General features: G+C 42.5%; 1 protein-coding gene across 1 annotated transcript in view; it reads right to left on the bottom strand.

Annotated features, from left to right (window-relative positions):
• DNAJC21 (DnaJ heat shock protein family (Hsp40) member C21) overlaps window positions 1-19696 on the bottom strand; it is a 28054-nt gene that overhangs the window by 4643 nt on the left and 3715 nt on the right. The window contains exons 2-10 of the mRNA XM_066244277.1: window positions 14968-15061; window positions 13425-13548; window positions 12628-12750; window positions 11651-11955; window positions 10343-10494; window positions 7041-7128; window positions 3857-4015; window positions 3442-3484; window positions 505-677 (exon numbers count right to left, since the gene is read on the bottom strand). Of these exons, the coding sequence (XP_066100374.1) occupies window positions 505-677; window positions 3442-3484; window positions 3857-4015; window positions 7041-7128; window positions 10343-10494; window positions 11651-11955; window positions 12628-12750; window positions 13425-13548; window positions 14968-15061 (1261 nt within the window). The remainder of the gene's footprint in view (window positions 1-504; window positions 678-3441; window positions 3485-3856; window positions 4016-7040; window positions 7129-10342; window positions 10495-11650; window positions 11956-12627; window positions 12751-13424; window positions 13549-14967; window positions 15062-19696) is intronic.

Raw genomic sequence — 19696 nt, 5'->3', positions numbered from 1 at the left:
GTTATCCTTTTTTATTTAACTTTTTTTTTTAATAAATGTAACTTATTTAAACTTTAAATAAATTCTAACAGAGTGTCATTTTGGTAGGTGGTGTGCCTCAGGATTTTGTAAAGGTAAAAAATGTGCCACGGCTCAAAAAAGGTTGAAAATCACTGCTCTAGAGGAACAGAGGAGGATGGGGACAAAAATGTCCGACAAGGAGGGAAGAGACGCTGCCTCCCTGCGCGGGACCTGCCCTGGTCTACCACCAGGGCCTGACGTGGCCCAGGAACTGCACTCGTGACTTCTCTCTGACCTCAGCCGTGCTGCTGAAATGTCTGAGTACATCCCCCAGCCTTCTCCTTCCATCACGCGCCATCTGTATACACGTGTCTGGATATGTGAGTGACGGCTGCATTCAATCTACCCCAGCCACCATGGGAAAGCAGATCCTGTCTGACACGGGACAAGACAGCCGTACTCCCAACATTAAGTAAGTAGCAGACCACGTGCCCTCTGACTCACCTTTTAGATTCACTTTTCAGATCATCACACAGCTCAACCGTCTCTGTGACACCGACATCTTCTTGGAGACTATCTTCTAATTCTTTGGCACTGTCTTGATTTAAGTTGGTATCTTCTGGATCCACTTTTACTCCTTCTACAGTTCCATTTTCATTGAAATTATCGTCATAATTCTAGGTAATAAACATGCATGTATTACAAAATGAGTCTATAATAATACTGGCTTCTGGCCCTGGCCAGTTGGCTCAGTGGTAGAGCATCGGCCTGGCATGCAGGAGTCCCGGGTTCGATTCCTGGCCAGGACACACAGGAGAAGCGCCCATCTGCTTCTCCACCCCTCCCCCTCTCCTTCCTCTCTGTATCTCTCTTCCCCTCCTGCAGCAGAGGCTCCATTGGAGCAAAGTTGGCCCGGGCACTGAGGATGGCTCTGTGGTCTCTGCCTCAGGCGCTAGAATGGCTCTGGTTGCAACAGAGCAATGCCCCAGAGGGGCAGAGCATCGCCCCCTGGTGGGCATGCCGGGTGGATTCCAGTCGGGCGCATGCGGGAGTCTGTCTGACTGCCTCCGTTTCCAACTTCGGAAAAATACAAAAAAAAAAATAATAATAATAATACTGGCTTCTTATGTTATGTTGACAAATAGTTGTAATATATAATAATAATGTCCTCTGCACTCTTGTTGGAGTATATTTTCAGGTAATAAAAAGAAGCAGATAATTTTAAAAAAATGGATACTCATTACAAAAAGACTTAATTAGTGAAAAAGTAAAAACAACAGATTATAAACAACAGTTTCTGAAATACCAATACCATCAAAATATCTACTAAGTTTTAAGTTCAAGATTTGTGTTTTTTTGCAGTTAGTTTTATCTTTAAAACATGTCCCATGGATGGTGTTTTGAGGACTGTGTTCAAAAGTTTCTTGGATTGATTTTTCCTTTCTGTCAGCCAGGGTCATCTGTGAGCTTACATTCAATTTCAGTTTAGGAGTTTTCTTTTACAGAAAACTTACAAAATTGTGTTGGCTTATAAAATTTTTTTTGGACCATACAGAAAACTCCCCATCTGATGTTTAACAATTGTCAGCATTTTCTGCTTCCTGCTCTTTAATCTACCTGTGCATGTCTCATACAACCTTCCCCTTCAGAAAGAACTCAGGAAGTACATAGTGCTACACACACAAATGTAGGTCTGCACTGGGCTTCTCCCTGATAGAATCAGGAACCACAAACAGGAAGTATTACCAAGGAATAAAGCTTTAGAGAGAAAAACTGGGGTGGTCAACTGAAGCATCTTCATTGCTAAGAGTATAAATACGTGTGTTTATTATTCAGTCTTAATTATTAGTCAGTCCTTCATGACCCGAGAGGAGATGGGCTTGGCTAGGTGGCAGTTCTTCCTCTCCTCATTCCGTCTCTACCTCGTGGTTCTGGCACATAAGCAGAGAGAGGGCTCTGAACTAACGACTACACCGTCTTGGTGGAAGATGGTATGAGTCATTTTGTAAGAGGAATGTACAACTTAACGTGGTTTTGTAATTGAAGCAAAAAGTTCCAAGTCACAATTTTAACAGTAGCTAACTTGTACATAAATCATTTTTGGCATATGGAACAGATAAAAATTATCAAGTATATTATCACCATTTGGATAAACGAAATCTAAAGTTTTATGAAAAATTATTAGTGTATTACCTAGGTTTTGTTAAAAACAATTTCAGTTATTAAAAAAACTACATTTAACATTTAATAATATAATTAGATTATATGAAAATGGCATAGAAATCAATTTCATTCCCTTTAGAACCACCAAATATCCTTAGTAAAATAGACAAGTTCGTTTTGTTTTTAATAGGTTCAAAAACATCCAGAAGGTTGTGCTACCCACATATATCTACATAATACCTTTTGATGTAAAAATACAGTCAGCCCTCTGTATCTGTGGGTTTTACATCCTTGATTCCAACCAGCTGGACAGGAAGCGGCAGATACAGAGGGAAGACTGTATGCTCTGTCTCATGCTATTCTATTTAAGGGACTTGAGCATCCATGGATTTTGGTGTCTGCAGGGGGTCCTGGAACCAATCCCCTAGAGACACCAAGAGCGGACTGTAATTCTTTTTTTTTTTTTTTTTCCTTTTCATTTTTCTGAAGCTGGAAACAGGGAGAGACAGTCAGACAGACTCCCGCATGCGCCCAACCGGGATCCACCCGGCACGCCCACCAGGGGCGACGCTCTGCCCACCAGGGGGCGATGCTCTGCCCATCCTGGGCGTCGCCATGTTGCGACCAGAGCCACTCTAGCGCCTGGGGCAGAGGCCAAGGAGCCATCCCCAGCGCCCGGGCCATCTTTGCTCCAATGGAGCCTTGGCTGCGGGAGGGGAAGAGAGAGAAACAGGAAAGCGCGGCGGAGTGGAGAAGCAAATGGGCGCTTCTCCTGTGTGCCCTGGCCAGGAATCGAACCCGGGTCCTCCGCACGCTAGGCCGACGCTCTACCGCTGAGCCAACCGGCCAGGGCTGTAATTCTTGATTGTGGACCCCGAATATGAAATATCTAAACTACTTAAATTTATAAATAATATCAACCTTCTTCCAATAATCACAATCATTGCAAGTTTCTAACCAAATGTTCCTTCTGTAAAATTTCAATTTGCAGATGTCATGTGTCCAGATATTTTTTTAATAGGGTCACTCAGCTAATTTGTATTGGTGGAATTCCACATGCAAAATTTTTAAACATACAGACAATACTAATTAAATAAATTAGCTACATACATATACATGGGAGCTAAAAAAAGAAATATTTTTAACTCCTTTTAATAATTTTATAATCTATATGAATATAGAGAAAAAGTCCCTCTCCTTAATACGGATGATACTGAATAAGCAAGAGACCTACAATCTGTATTTGATATTTAACATTAACAAAACTTTTTAACATACCTGCACTGATTTCTGTTTCTTTTTCTTCTGTTTTTTAGAAAGCCTAAGAACAAATAAAAATCAAAATGTCGAATCAAATACTTGACCTATGAAGACTTATGAAGAAAAATGCTGAAACACTAGTGATACAGAGAAGTAAAATATTAAAATTATTTAATATCCTTAAGCATTCAAAGGAAAAGAAAATGTCCACATAATCATTTTAGAAAATTGTAAGTGGTTCAATTGACAGTAATTAGCATATCAATTATTTATGTATAACACTACTTTTAAATATAGTCATAATATAGCCTGTAATTGTACTTGACATCATGCAGAAAAGACTAGCATAACGGGATAACTTCTCTGCAATAAAACGGCACTAAAATGCGATCTCTCAGTGTGGTAAGTGTGTCTGTGACGTTTTTAAGAGTACTTTTGTTTTGGGGCATCCTCCATTTCCTCCTCAGAATTGGCATTCAGTAGATTTTCATCAGTCTGAGATCCTGAAAAATTTTCTTCCTCCTTCTCCAACTGCTGTTTTAACAAGGCAACCATTTCCCGATGCTTCTTGGATTTTTCGTGATTCTTCATGCTGAAAGAACAATCCAACGTGAGTACCTGCAACCGAATCATGTCAGGTGTGCCCAACAGTGTCGCTGGCCAAGTGCAACCAAGTTAAAATTTACTCTTTTCTGACTAAGCAGAACGTTAGTGATGCTACAGAGAGAACAGACCCATGGGGATTTCTTAGGCCTATGGACGCTGGAAGCCTAGGACACTGCTCTTTCTCCTGCATAGCTTCTCCCTACTTATTTTTTTCTCAAATTCACTATTATTTTTACTTTCTAATTCTTAAAATTCAAGCCTTGTTTCCACTCATCATTTGCCAAATGTTTACATATTCCAGGTTGTGCCATGGGCCATGAGGGATCACTGGGAAATGACAAAACAACATTCTAACTTCAAAAGGAAGACAGTGTGAGAGTATTTCACCTCCTTCTGCTATTCTCAACAGCTGCCTTTCACCTTCCCAAGAGGGGTCTCCCTTCTGACTCCTACTCCCTGTAGTGAGTGCAGACACACCTCCCCTGTAAACTCCCTGCTTGCAGACCACTACACAGCGCTCCACACAACAGAGCCCATGACACTGAAACAGCGGGAGCCACAGACTGGAAGGGACCACCCTGTGGATCTGTCAATTTCATCCACCTGCACTCACTTCCGTTTCTGGTCTGGACTGCTACTCTTCTCCCTCACAAACATTCCCCTTCAGGTCAAGGTTACTTGAGAAACTAGAACATTTTGTACTAGAAAGTGCTCAAAAATACAATTGGGACGTGTCACAAGGACACGGGAGCCAGGCTGAAGGAACGCTCGGTAACCACTGCTAGAGAAATGTGAGCACAGAAAGTGCAACAATGAATTACAAAATATAAACCACTGACAACATTCAGACAGGTGAAGGGGGCAGCGGGGACCCTTGTTTACGGCAGAAAGCCAACTGAACACTAATGATGCCGGAGCACGAGCACCAAAAAGAGCCTCACTGTGAGACCTTCCTAGTGCAGCTGGTGCAAGCAAGTGGAAGAGCTCAGCGGGGGCTCAACCCGGGAGGAACCCCTGACAGGGAGTGAGATGCTCGAATAGTTTCCAAGTGTCTCGCGCAGATGAAATAAGCTGTAAGAAAAAATTTGCTGCAAGGGAAAAAATACTGACTTCACGGTAGGAAAACTGGACAGCGCCTTGATTGGGCGCCCAGGGATCACCGCCAGCCCAGCGAGGGGCAGACAGGCTATGTGCCTCCAGGTGTGACACCCTGCGGGCGACAGCTTTATGTGGTGTCCCGGCTGGGCAGACACAACTTGAACCCAATCATGAGGAAACAGACCCAAAATGAGAAAAACTCTACCAAAAATATTTTAGGAACCTGGCTGGTAGCTCAGTTGGTTAGAGCGTCACCTTGATATGCAAAAGTTGTGAGTTCTATCCCCATTTCGGGAACATACAAGAATCAACCAAAATACAAGAATATGTAAATAATTGGAACAACAAATCGATGTTTCTCTCTTTTTCTCTAAAATCAATAAATTAAAAAAAATAAAAACAGTAAAATTTAAAAAAATATATTTTAAAGGGCCAATGTTCTGAAATGTCAATGGCATAGACAAGGGAATTGGCGCAGATTCAATGAGACAATGAATGCAGGACCTGACCCTAGACTGGGTCCTGTATCGAGTGAGAAAGAGGCCGTACAGGACATTAATAAAAGGTCACATGACCAAAGTGGAATGTGGGCAGTCAAGGAGATAAAAGGACCATATCAGTGTTATAACTTTCCCCAAGTTGACAGCTGTATTCTGATCATAAAGAATAGGGAATGTCCTTATTCTTAAATAGGTCACTGACTCTCAAATTATTCAGGAAGAAACTGTGTTGGGAGAGAGAATAAGCACACACAAATGGGGAAATTGTGAGCAACGGGTGAACCGTGAGCCGGGTACTCTACATTCTAGTCTTGCAACTTGCCTATAATTTGACATTGTTTCCAAATAAACAATAATTTTATTTATATATTTTTTATTTTTTTGTATTTTTCTAAAGTTGGAAACGAGGCAGTCAGACAGATTCCTGCATGCGCCCAACTGGGATCCACCCGGCACGCCCACCGGGGGGCGATGCTTTGCCCATCTGGGGCATTGCTCTGTTGCAACCAGAGCCATTCTAGCACCTGAGGCAGAGGCCACAGAGCCATCCTCAGCGCCCGGGCCAACTTTGCTCCAATGGAGCCTTGGCTGCGGGAGGGGAAGAGAGAGACAGAGAGGAAGGAGAGGGGGAGGGGTGGAGAAGCAGATGGGCGCCTCTCCTGTGTGCCCTGGCCAGGAATCGAACCCAGGACTCCTGCATGCCAGGCTGATGCTCTACCACTGAGCCAACTGGCCAGGGCCTAAACAATAATTTTAACTCTCTCACTGTTGCTTTTGTTTTCCTGCTTGTTTCTGCTCCACCTCTCCCCACTTCTCTTACTGCTCTGTGACCCTTTCCTTGGGGGGCACAGAGTGAGACCACTTCCGATGCCCACACCCTCCTTCTCATCCTTTGGTCTCCTTCCTTTTCTCTTTACTGCACGTGTTTTGCTTCCTTTTCCCTTGCTGATGCTACATTTCCCCCCACATTATTTCTATTCTTTAAGAGTATCAATTTTAATTATTTTTCTTCACCACTGTTCCCATAAGATAAAGTCCTTCTATTCAGCAAATGTCCCCATAACAGGACACGTTCATAGTTCCTAGGTTGGCAGCAATGGTCTGTTTGTGTGATGACTGGAAGTGAGTCTGCCACCAGCAACAGAGATCATTAGCTCTGGTCCAGCCTCCTTGCCCATGTGACTACGTCTTCCTTGCCAAAAACAGCAACATTTCTTTCTAAAGACCACACTGAAAATTGGTACAACAGGCTTAACAGCTGGTGCAAATTATTCTTTCCCCTCTAGAGAGAAATCTCCCAAGATGACATGAGGGGACTAGTGAGCGGCTATGACTGGCATCTTCTCTTTAGGACTTTCAAAGCGTTACACTTCGCCTCAGAACAAAAGGTGAGTTCAAAGATACTAAACGTACGCCTTTTCAGTCTTGAAAGACTTGTCACACGCTGGGCAGTACAGTCCCTCATAAAGCTCTGCGTCCTCGGCCTCCTCGCTCTCTTTCCCTGCAAGGAGGAAGCCTACAGTAAGAAGCCTGTTTGACTAGAGCACAAATCTAAAACATGTTAATCACATCTCTTTAGTGTATTTAAAGTTGCACACATATTAGAAATAAAATGTTTATTTCCTTACCAAAAAAACCCCAAATTATTGTATCAGAATTTCAGTTGGCCCTTAAAAGCAGCACTAAATTATAAGAGATAAATAAATCACTTTATCTTTCAAGTTCTTTTCATAAGTCTACCAGAAGACAAAAAAATTCTCAAAATTCTAGGAATGAGCTATGTTCAGAAAATTAAATGTCACTTTCGTAGTTCTACCACAAAGCAGTTTTCTCAACAAAGTTTTTTTTAGTTTATCTCTTGAGCAAGATTTGGTTAAAACACATAACTGTAATCCACTCTTAAATGCTTAAATAAACTTAGCTTATAACATTCTATCATTATTAGGTCATGAAATTGTTATTATGTGTGAAGTTTAACATTGTCTTTACAGGCTTTTTTATAAGCTTGAAGATTCATTACAATGAAATAATTACTATCAATATACGGTAATCCAAAAATCTAAGCAACAAAAAAGTGCAATAAAGTCTTTGCACAATACCATGTTCTATCTTTATAAGGGGTTTATTATGGGATCAATAAAGATCTCAAGGCATCACTTCTATAGTCTACAGCAGTAATTTTCAACCTTTGTTTCTCACACACTCATAAACTAATTACTAAAGAAAAAGGAGCCCTGACCTCTTCTTCTTTAGTAACTGATTTATTTGTGCCATGAGATGAAAATAGTTGTATTTAGACAGGGGCACTGACCTTAGTAATTAGTGTGTGTTTGTGCCACGAAAAAAAAAAGGTTGAAAATCACTGGACAGAATGGTTCTTTATAAAAAGTGATGTTAATATGACTCTGAAGGACACGCTTGTTAAAATTATAAATGATGATCAAAATACACCCCATGTTTAGTATATGGATTATTTTCCATTTATGTATATACTTTCAATATATTATATACATAAAATAAACTTTGATTACTCAAATAGTTAATAAGAAATGCTAAATTTGAAGCTAAAACTGGACCTGAAAATGGTCATATGCTCCCAGACATACATCACAGCTTCTCAGGGTCTTAGTTACTTCCTCAGTAAAGTGCAGCTGATTCTATGAGCAAAACCTGCATTTAAGGGCTACTGTCAAGAGAATCAAGAAAGATCTTGTATGTGCCTGACCTGTGGTGGTGCAGGGGATAAAACATCAACCTGGAATGCTTTGGTAGCTAGCTGGTTTGAAACCCAAGCTTGCCCGGTCAAGACACAGAAGAGAAGCAACTACTATGAGTTGATGCTTCCCACTCCCCCTTTATTTTGTCTCTTTAAAATCAATAAATAAAATCTTAAAAAAAAATAAACGATCTTATATGTGAAAGCATTATATAATTGTAAAATTGCATAAATACACCACCTCACATTTAGAGTGCTTTGTAATTTTCAAAGCACTTTCATACATATTTTTATTCATTAATAAAAAAATGTGCCCTGGTCGGTTAGCTCAGTGGTAGAGCGTCGGCCTGGCGTGCAGAAGTCCCGGGTTCGATTCCCGGCCAGGGCACACAGGAGAAGCGCCCATCTGCTTCTCTACCCCTCCCCCTCTCCTTCCTCTCTGTCTCTCTCTTCCCTTCCTGCAGCGAGGCTCCATTGGAGCAAAGATGGCCCGGGCACTGGGGATGGCTCCTTGGCCTCTGCCCGGACGCCCCGGAGGGACAGAGCATCGCCCCCTGGTGGCGCGCCGGGTGGATCCCGTTCGGGCGCATGCGGGAGTCTGACTGTCTCTCCCCGTTTCCAGCTTCAGAAAAATACAAAAAAAAAAAAAAAAAAAAAAAGGTCATTTCCTTTCTTTTTTTTTTTTACTTAGGGGCGGGGACGCAGAGAAAGAGACTCCCATATGCCCCCCAACCAGGATCCACCCAGCAATCCCCCTACAGAGCCATGCTCTGCCCATCTGGGACCAGTGCTCTGCTGCTTGGCAACTGAGCTATTTCAGTGCCTGAGGCGAGGCCATAGAGCAGGGGTCCCCAAACTATGGCCCGCGGGCCACATGCGGCCCCCTGAGGCCATTTATCCAGCCCCCGCCGCACTTCCGGAAGGGGCACCTCTTTCATTGGTGGTCAGTGAGAGGAGCATAGTTCCCATTGAAATACTGGTCAGTTTGTCGATTTAAATTTATTTGTTCTTTATTTTAAATATTGTATTTGTTCCCGTTTTGTTTTTTTACTTTAAAATAAGATATGTGCAGTGTGCATAGGGATTTGTTCATAGTTTTTTTTTATAGTCCGGCCCTCCAATGGTCTGAGGGACAGTGAACTGGCCCCCTGTGTAAAAAGTTTGGGGACCCCTGCCATAGAGCCACCCTCATCACTCTGGACCAAACTGCTCAAATCATTCAAGCCAAGGCTGCAGGAGGGGAGGGGGGAGAGAGAGAGAGACAGAAGAGGGAAGGATAGAGAAGCTGATGGTCCCTTCTCCTGTGTGCCGACTGGGAATTGAACTTGGTACTTCCAAATGCCGATCTAACGCTCTACCTCTGAGCCAACTGGCCAGGGCCAAAGTTCATTTCCTAATCTTTTTGAATAAAGAAATAAAAGTCTGTCACTTTATCATTTGGTCCATTAGTCTGAAAAAGCACATTTGTAAATATTTCAGCACTCTGAGAACTTTTCCACAAAGTCAGAAACGAAAGAATTTACATATACCACACCAGCTCCTACACAATACCAGCTTTTCTGTACAAAGCTGCTATTAAAACTAGACCTACTGTTTAGCTGCCATTTTTTAAAAAACCAGTCTGTTAATATGCCCACTTGTCAATCTATTTATACAGCCAGAAGCACAAACTGTTTAAAATGTGGTCAGAAAGAGTTTGTTAATCAAATTACCAAAATTAGACTACTTCAACAGACTACCTTTCCTTGGACTATACAATACTGCTTTTCATCTTCATTATCTGCCACATTTAAATATTGGGAGATGTCACATAAATCCAGATGCTCAGTTTCACTTAGACAGCAAGCCAACTGTGAACTCTGGGTGTTCCACAGGTCCACCTCCCTGGCCCATTCCATTCGTTGCCTGGGCCCTTTCCTGGCACCTGGAGCAGACTGAGGGCGCCCCTCTGCACAGAAACACTGATTTCTAAAGGTTCCCAATGAAAGGGAGAAGTTACCATCCTGTCCGTCTCTGAGCTCTCGGTCCTCCACTTCGCTTTCATCCGAGCCGTCTCCGAACTCCCTCTCGTACCGCGCCTCCATCTCCCGCAGCTCCCTCTCCAGGTCAGCCACCGTCATCCAGCTCTGCTCTTTGTACTGCTCCGCCATTCTAGGCATAAACACGGGCTCTGTGGGGTACTCACTCCCGGGGCTTCAAGTCACGCCCCACACAGAGCTCCCTCCCAGCCCTCAATGCTCACAACTTAGCAAGTGCGCCCAGCGCGATCATTTTAAATCTGTTAGCAGCTGTGTTGGTTTGAATTGTTTAACTAGATAATGGATCTTAACACATAAAACTCTTAATAGCTTACTAAAAGTCTTCAAGTGATTTTAAGTTGTGTCAAGTAAAGTGTGAATATTCAAAAGATGAGAGTTGGGACAGTAGAACTTCTACAATAACTCAAAGACAACAAAACTTGGAAGGCACTAAAACGGGTAGTCAACCTTTTTATACCTACCGCCCACTTTTGTATCTCTGTCAGTAGTAAAATTTTCTAACCGCCCACCGGTTCCACAGTAATGGTGATTTACAAAGTAGGGAAGTAACTTTACTTTATAAAATTTATAAAGCACAGTTACAGCAAGTTAAAGCATATAATAATAATTACTTACCAAGTATATACTTTATGTTGGATTTTCGCTAAGTTTGGCAGAATAAATCTTTATAAAACAACTTACTATAGCGAAATCTATCTTTTTATTTATACTTTGGTTGCTCCACTACTGCCCACCATGAAAGCTGGAACGCCCACTAGTGGGCAGTAAGGATCAGGTTGACTACCACTGCACTAAAATGACCTGCATGAGTATTTTGACAAAGAGGCAGTGCTGCATGATGGTTAAGGCACAGGTGCTGGACTGGCTTCCTGGATCCAGACCCTGTCCAGGTGATTTACTGGCCATGTGACCTTGGGCTGGTCTGCCCCGTTTCCTCTAGGATGAGGACAGGACCAGAACTTCCTCCCAGAACTGTCATGGAGAACGCTCTGAGAGTGAGGCCTGCACAGAGTGGGAGTTCAGACTGTTACACTTGCAAATCTGTAAAGGATCCCAAGTACAAAGGGTCTCAGGAGAAAAACATCCCATTCAAAAACAACTTCTATTCACAGCCTATGAAACCACTGAACAGTGTCAGGATTGGGAAAAAAAGGCAACAGCAGCAGCCCGGATGATGATTAAGCCCAACGAGAAAGCAGCCCGCAGGCACCTGCCGAGCTTCCTCGACCCCGCGCCGTGCACAGGAGGCCCGGGCCTGCACTATGCACCTTGCCTGCCTCAGCGTCTGCTGCCGCCGCATCTCCTCAGCCTTCCTCGCCTTCTGCGCGTTCTGCTCCTCCACCAGCTTCCGGTGAGCCTGCACTCTCTTATCTCTTTTCCGAATGAAAGCTACCAGCTGTCGCACGAGCTCATTCTTCTCCTTCCTTGCTTTGTCTCGCATCTTTTTGTTTTCCTTCTCCATGGCGCGTTTCTCCCAGCGGTTGGACGCTTGTCGGGTATCGTATTCCTCTTTCCAAGAGAAGTTCTTCTGAGTGCAGAAACTCTGCCAATAAGCGTAGAAAGGATGAACCACCTAGTGACAAAAAAAAACAGGTAAAATGCTAGTTTTTTTATTTTGACTTTTTTAGGAAGGCAGCAAATATGAGTGATGCAAAACATCTTTTGTCCTTCATATACTGCTCACAAAAATTAGGGGATATTTCAAAATGAATATGAAGCAATTAAATGTCCCCTAATTTCTGTGAACAGTATATTTAAAAGATTACTATTAATCAAATAAGAAGTCAATCTTTCTAAAGCTTTAACAAAATAAATCACTCTTTGGCATAAATTTAACATGCAAATTAATGGGATGGGACCATGGTCAATTAGTAGGGAAATGAATAACGGGGGGACGTTACCAGGAAAGAAGAGAGAGGGAGAAAGTCATAGGATAGGATCAAGAACTAGAATCCATTGTTTTTATTTTTTTTATAATTTTTCTTTAAGATTTTATTTATTCATTTTAGAGAGGAGAAAGAGAGAGAGGAAGAGTGAGAGAGAGAAGGGAGGAGCAGGAAGCATCAACTCCCATATGTGCCTTGACCAGGGCAGCCAGGGCCTCGAACCAGTGACCTCTGTGTTCCAGGTCGCCACTTTATCCACTGCGCCACCACAGGTCAGGCCTAGAATCCATTGTTTTTAAATAAAGAACTAGGGAAAGGACACACTGGTCATCACTAAGTGTAAACGGCAATGCGTTCACCATGTCGTAGTCACTCTGCGAGTCTCCAAACGATGGGAAATCCTCGGCATTCCCTTCCAACACCGATTCTAGTTCTTCCTTTGCAATCATTTTAAAAACATTCCGATACACTGTATAAAAGCCCTAAAAAACAGGTAACAGATAACAGAAACACAATTCTTAATACTTGATGGTCTAATTACAGAATACAACTTTAAAATAAAAGATGAAAAACCTAACTGTTAAGGGGTTACAAAGCCCTGGCCAGTTGTCTCAGTGGTAGAGCATTGCCTGGTGTGCAGGAGTCCCGGGTTCGATTCCCGGCCAGGGCACACAGGAGAAGCGCCCATCTGCTTCTCCACCCCTCCCCCTCTCCTTCCTCTCTGTCTCTCTCTTCCCCTCCCACAGCCAAGGCTCCATGGAGTGGGATTGGCCCAGACGCTGAGGATGGCTCTGTGCTGGAATGGCTCTGGCTGTAACAGAGCGACGCCCCAGATGGGCAGAGCATCGCCCCCTGGTGGGCATGCTGGATGGATCCCGGTCGGGCGCATGCAGGAGTCTGACTGCCTCCTCATTTCCAACTTCAGAAAAATACAAAAAAAAAAAAAAAAAAGGGTTAAAGCCCCAAGCTCTGTCACTGAAGTACACCAAGGTTCCAGATGGAGGGTAATCTTTTAACATGCTGACAGTTCAAATATGAAGGCAATGTTTTTTTTAGTTTTCAAAATGAACAGTTTCCCTTTCTATGATAGAATTCTGTGTATATGAGAGTCTTACGATGTGCTCAGTAAGAACTGATAAGGGAGTGCCTTTCTTACCTTGTCGTCATCTCCGTAACCCGAGTAACAGGCTACAGTGAAGTAGTGGAGCAAGTCGACACTGTCATCCTGATAGTCTCCATCAAGCCCGCCTTTGAGCAGAGCCTCCCTATGATTATCATACCTAAACAGGCAAAAGAGCACCATCAGTGAAGGCTACATATGTAAGAATTCAACAGGAATTTTTACTCTGAAATAGCCAAAATGTTATGATTGTACATTTTAATGTGTCCAACCCACAAACAAAAAAGATTAAGAAAAAAAATCAACATGAAAAGAAAATCTCACAAAATTGCTGGTTAAAACTATAACTACAACTTCTGTCATACTCTAGGCATTCTACAGTACGAGCGAGCCCTTGTGTGCATGGTTAATTACACATTTGGGATCTGAGAATTTACCAAAGGAAGTCTGCTGCTATGTTTATGTAAATAATCTAGTAGCTTCATACATGCAATCACCCCACACAATAACTCTGCCAAGTCAGTTGTTATCCTCGTTTGATATATCGGGAGGTTGAAGCTCAGTGACACTGAATAACCTGCTGTCCATAATCATAAAGCCACTAAGCAGCAAAGTTAGAATTCCAAACCAGGCCCCCTGCGCCGGGAAGACTGTGCTGCTTCCCAGTCAGTGCACAATACTGCCTCCAAACAAGAGGCAGGAGATTTAACTAAAGAGGCAGGGAGTCCTCGGGATGGGAAAACAAACTAAGATGAAGAGACGGGGCTAAAGCAAAAGGAAATCAGGAAAGACTCCAAAAGTTCTGAAAGGGAAACAAAAGCATTTCCAAGGCCAGCTCTACAAGTTCCGTGGGTCCTCCCAAGGAACTCCAGGATTCTCTGATTTCCATATAAAAGACAGTTTTCTAAGAACTGTCTTTACTGCCTTTTCCTCCTGACCACCCACTGTGGCCATGACATTTGCCAGTACAGAGGGCCAGCACTGCAGTGTGAGCACCCACCTGCTCTCTGAACAGCAGGGTCTGGCAGTTCTGTCAGGGCGAAACACCTATTCCTTTGTGGCACAAACTTTATCAAGACCGAAAACTCAGACTTCCCAACATAGAACTTGTTTGGAAATGATACTAAATTACAAGGTCATCATTAGTAAAATTATCTGTCATAGATGGAGAAGCTTAACTCAATTTCTTTATATAAGTAGTTGTAGGGAAAATATTATAATTCTTGCATTAAAACACCGTATTCATTTTTTAAGGAGAAGTCAACCTTCTTCCTTATCTGACATCAGGAAATTGCTCAGACACCAAAGAGACTATATTTAATGAGAAGTCACTTTATAAGTACCAAAATGAAAACTATCTAATATTGCCAAGCTTTCCCTTTTATCAGCTATAAAATCAGAGTGAGAGTAAACATCTCTAAGTTCCTTCCTCCCCAAATACTGCATCTGATATAACAAGTAGCTGACAGAAGCCTCAGAGCACAGCAAAAAACATTAATGGATTACATTTTTTTTAAACCCTCTATTGACAGTTCTTCCCAACAAAATAAACCAGGATGAGGGACAGCGCAATGCTCACCATGCTCTTTCCTGAGGGTCACTCAAAACTTCATATGCTGCTTGGATTAATTTAAATTTTTCTGCCGCTTCCACTGCATTATCCAGATTTTTATCTGTTAAAATAAATTCAGAGAAATTTAGTCATCAGAAAAATAGAGGACAAAAATCTAAAAGGACCTCTTCCCATGACAAACGCCATAAATAGATGAGGAGTACATATAACAAAGGAAAACAACTAGGGAAAAGCAAAGAGATGCTGGATGACAGCTGATAATCAGCATCTAAGTATCACTTGAGGAGAAACTTGATGCTTTTCCCTATGCCTGGGTGCTTCATTGAGCACTCAATCTGGACATCCACAAATGGGAGACCCTGAGTAGTATATGTCATCTTTTGGGGAGAAATAATACATATATAATCAGGAAAAACTGTTATTTAGTGTTAGATTTATTGTTCACAATGTCTTTTAAGTTTTTCTTCCTTATCAACATATACTAAAATAAGTCTCATAAAGTTTAAAAAAGACATACTAATTGTTCTTCCCTTAGCGGTGCGTCCTTAACCATGGAATTGAGAAAGCATCTTTGCCTCAGGGTGGCTGCCAGCTTCCATGACGGTCCCCAGGCACCCCCACCTCCCGGCATTCACACCCTGTGTGTTTGGTCCCTTCCCCGTCACCAGGGTGGTATGTGACACCAGCAGCAGGCAGAAGTGAGAAGAGATGACATAGTACGGCGCTTGTCAGTTTCCATCTCGGGCTCTCATTCTCTCTTGGATCTGCCTGGGAGTAGCCAGCTGCCACAGCATGACAGCACTCAGGTGGCTATGGAGCAGCCACGTGGGGCAGATGGAGGCCTCTGGCCCGTGGCCAGCAAGACAACTGAGGCCTGCCAATATCATGTGAGCGAGCCGAAATGGGTGCCCCAAACAGTGCGATACAACCTCCTGGAAACCCTGATCCTCAAAAACTGCGAGTCCACACAATGAATGTCAGCAGTATTTGTTGTATTAAGCCCTAAGTTTCTGGTAATTTGTTACATAGAAATACATAACTAATATACTCAGAATATAAAATCTTTTGAATACTATTGAGCACAGCTGAGTTCTTTAAGCTACAACTCAGTAGTTTGCCCTCTAAGAGGCTTGAAGAAACTATGAAGAACACGCATTCCCTGCAAACAGCCTGGCACCTTAACTTCGTGGATTAGTCTGTGGGCCGCACAAAATTGTTTGGCGGGCCGCATGCGGCCCGCCGGCCGCGAGTTTGAGACCCCTGGATTAGACATTATATAACTTATTAAGTAATCATCCTGATAAATCTCACACCCATCTGACAGCATGCACATTACATTATTATTGACTATATTCCCTATGCTGTACTTTATATCCCTATAACTATTCTGTAACAACCAAGTTGTATTTCCTAATCCCCTCACCTTTCGCCCATGCTCCTCACCCTCTTGCTACTGGCAAGTTAAAATGTTCTCTGTATCTGAGTCTGTTTCCGTTCTGCTTGTGTGTTTTTTTAGATTCAATTGTTGATTGAATGTGTTTATTGCCATTTTATTGTTCATATTTTTGAATTTTAATCTTTTTTCTTCTTCTTCTTCTTGGTTGATGCTTTATCCACTGCGCCACCACAAGTCAAGCTTCTTCTTTTTCTTAAAGAGCCTTGAACATTACACATATTACTATTTGGTGGTGATAAACTCCTTTAGCTTTTTCTTGTCTGGGACTCTGTATGTCCTTTCATTCTAAATCATAGCTATGCTGGGTATAGTAATCTTGGTTGTAGGTCCTTACTTTTCATCATTTTGAATATTTTTTAGTTTTATTTTTTTTATTGATTGATTTTAGAGAGAAGTAGAAGAGGAGAGAGGAGAAAGGGAAAGAGAGAGAAGTATTCATTTGTTGTTCCACTTCATTGTGCATTCATTGGTTGCTTCAGAATATGTGCCCTGACTGGGGATAGAACCACAACCTTGCTGTTCTGGGATGACACTCATTAACCGACTGCACTAACTGGCCAGGGTTCATTGCTTTGAATATTTCTTGTAATTCCCTTCTGGCCTAGAAAGTTTCTGCTTGGAAATCAGCTGACAGTCTTATTGGAGCTCCCTTGTAGGTAACAAGCTGCTCTTTTCTTGCTGCTTTTAAGATTCTCTGTCTTTAACCTTGGGCATTTTAATTAAGATGTGTCTTGGTATGAGCCTCTTTGGGTTCATCTTGTTTGGGACTTGAATGTGTATCTCCTTCACTGGGTTAGGGAAGTTTCCATCATTATTTTTTCAAATGTTTTCAATTTCTTGCTTTCTCTCTTCTCTTTCCAGCACCCCATGATGCAAACATTGGCTGGGAGAGGATGAAGGGGGGATATCAGAAAAGGAACAATGGCTTTTCCAGCACTTTTGTCTGGCAGAAAGCTGCCCCATAGCTCTCACCTGATGCCAGACAATTCAGTTCCTCACTGCATGTCCTTGGTTCCTTTCAAGCTACTGCCCCAGTTCTGGAACTCATAAGGACAAAGTCAGAGTTAAGTCCATGCACAGGCCCCTGAGAGATACTGCCTGGGACTCCAGTAGCCCCCTGTCTCCTGTAGCTTCAATCCTTGCTGGTTCTTCTTATAGCCACAAGTTATGAGGACTTCTGTTCCCAGCACTGGAACCCTAGGTTTGGAGGCCTCATATGAGGCTTTCCCCTCAGGGAAGACCTCTGCAGTGAAGATTTCCCCCCCAATTTTTATCCACCACACAAGTGTTTGGGAATAGCCCTGTTCCTCATCTCTACCCCTCCAACCAGTCTCAATGTGGCTTCTTATTTAGATTCCTAGTTGGAGGACGTTCACTCCAGCTAGATTTCAGGCAGGTCTGAATGATGGTTGTTCTGTAATTGTAATTTTGATGTGGCTGTGAAAGGATTCGAGCACCACATTTAGCTATGCTGCCATCTTGGCCAAAAGTCCATTTTTGACAAGCCAACTGATGACTGTATAATGGATTTATTCCATTCTGTGGCTGACACTAAAGATTACATCACCCAATGCCCTTCCCCCTTTTCTTTTACAGCCTTGACTATGGAGGCCAGAGCAAGTATTTTACCTCATCCAGCCTCATTTGCTGCTAGGAATAGCCATGTGGCACAGTTCTGACCAATGAGATCGTTTAGTAGTGTATTTTCTTTCCTTCTCCTTTCTTCTCGTCTTCCATGTGGGTGTAACTGCTGCAGCTTTAGCAGCCATCTTGAGACCATGAAGAGAAAAACTAAGAGATTCACAGTGGCGTTACTGAACCATTGAAACAATGTGAGCAGGTAAACTACCTCCAAGCCTTCTTGTTGTGAGGGGGGGAAAAACCTCCTTAATTTAAGCCACTGTGGTTTTCTGTTATTTTCAACTAATACTACCAAATTCCATCTTGTTGTGGCACTGTGGCAATGGGGCTTCAGGAAGTACAGGAGGACACTCAGTGCCCTATTATAATTATTTTAGATTTCCATTACCACTCTGTGACAGACACTACTAGTTGCCTATCCAGTATCTAGCCTCTTCTTTCTCACAAAACCCTGACTTTATTCACAGTGGCAAAGTACTCAGTTAAAAATTCACCTCCCTCGATTTTCTTGAAGTTGGGTTATCAGGTGAGCCAGTGCTAGCCAATCAGATATGAACACATGTCCACAAAGCGAAGCTTCCCAGGAAAGGCTTGGTATTTCAGATGAAAAGGACAGGCTTTGTGGTACTTACTTAGGTCCTTAACCCATTCCCTGTGTCCAGCCCAATGCCAGGATATTATCATGCCTGCAGGTGAATTATGAGGCTTGAAGCAGAGACTGCTAGTTCATCTCTTTTTCCAGGAATAACCGAACTCTGATCCAGGGTAGGTACCTCATACCAAAATAGACTCCATTTCCCAGTATTCTTTGAAGCTTAGACATGACCATGTGACTATGCTATTAAAGTATTCTATGACAGCTTTATAAGACTCTTCCTAAAAGGCAAGTAGCACACAATCTATCCCTGCTTCATGCCCTCCTCTTCCATTCTGCTGCCTGGGAGCCCCAGCTGCCACCCTGGACGATGAGAGGGCCCATCTCAGAGTTGCTGAGCAGAGAGTGGAAGGGCCTTGTGGAGGATACCTGCTATACTGGGGCTCCCCTGCCTATCTCTGCATCTCCACAACAGAGAGCAATAAATGTCCATCTTTGAAGCTAAAATCCTTACTCTTGGTGTAAAGACTCAAGCCTCATGGTCAGAATGCTGGGGCAGGTCCTTGAACGTTTCATCAAACAGCTAGAACTACTAAGATGGGCCAACTCTGGATTTCTTGTTATGTGAGATAAATGAAAAGACCTTGGTTTGACCAGTCCAGCCAGCTTCCTGTCACATGCAGCTAAACACAATACTGATATGCCTTGAAGGTGACAGTCGAGCTAAAATAGTCATGATTTCTGTCTTCATCCAATCACTAAAATATTTTGTCAGATTAAAAAAAGGAAGAAAAAAGAGAGAGCACAATTCAAATGAAAACAAAATGGCAGAAAAAGCTAGCAGAACAAAAAAGGCGACTGTTTGGGGGTGTTAGGTGGGTTGTTCTTTGTTGTGTTTCTCCTACTCCCTTCTTTCCTCCCCCAAAGAAGTTTGAAGAAAGTTAAAGCTTTTAAACACATAAAACCTATTAATGCACCACCTAAAAATAAAATCTAATCTCTTACTGAAACTTCTTTCTTAAATAATTTCTTCAATCTGTCAT

Source organism: Saccopteryx bilineata, chromosome 1 (assembly GCF_036850765.1).
Source record: "Saccopteryx bilineata isolate mSacBil1 chromosome 1, mSacBil1_pri_phased_curated, whole genome shotgun sequence".
In the NCBI taxonomy this organism is placed as follows: Eukaryota; Metazoa; Chordata; class Mammalia; order Chiroptera; family Emballonuridae; genus Saccopteryx; species Saccopteryx bilineata.
This window is presented reverse-complemented; position numbering and strand designations above follow the sequence as displayed.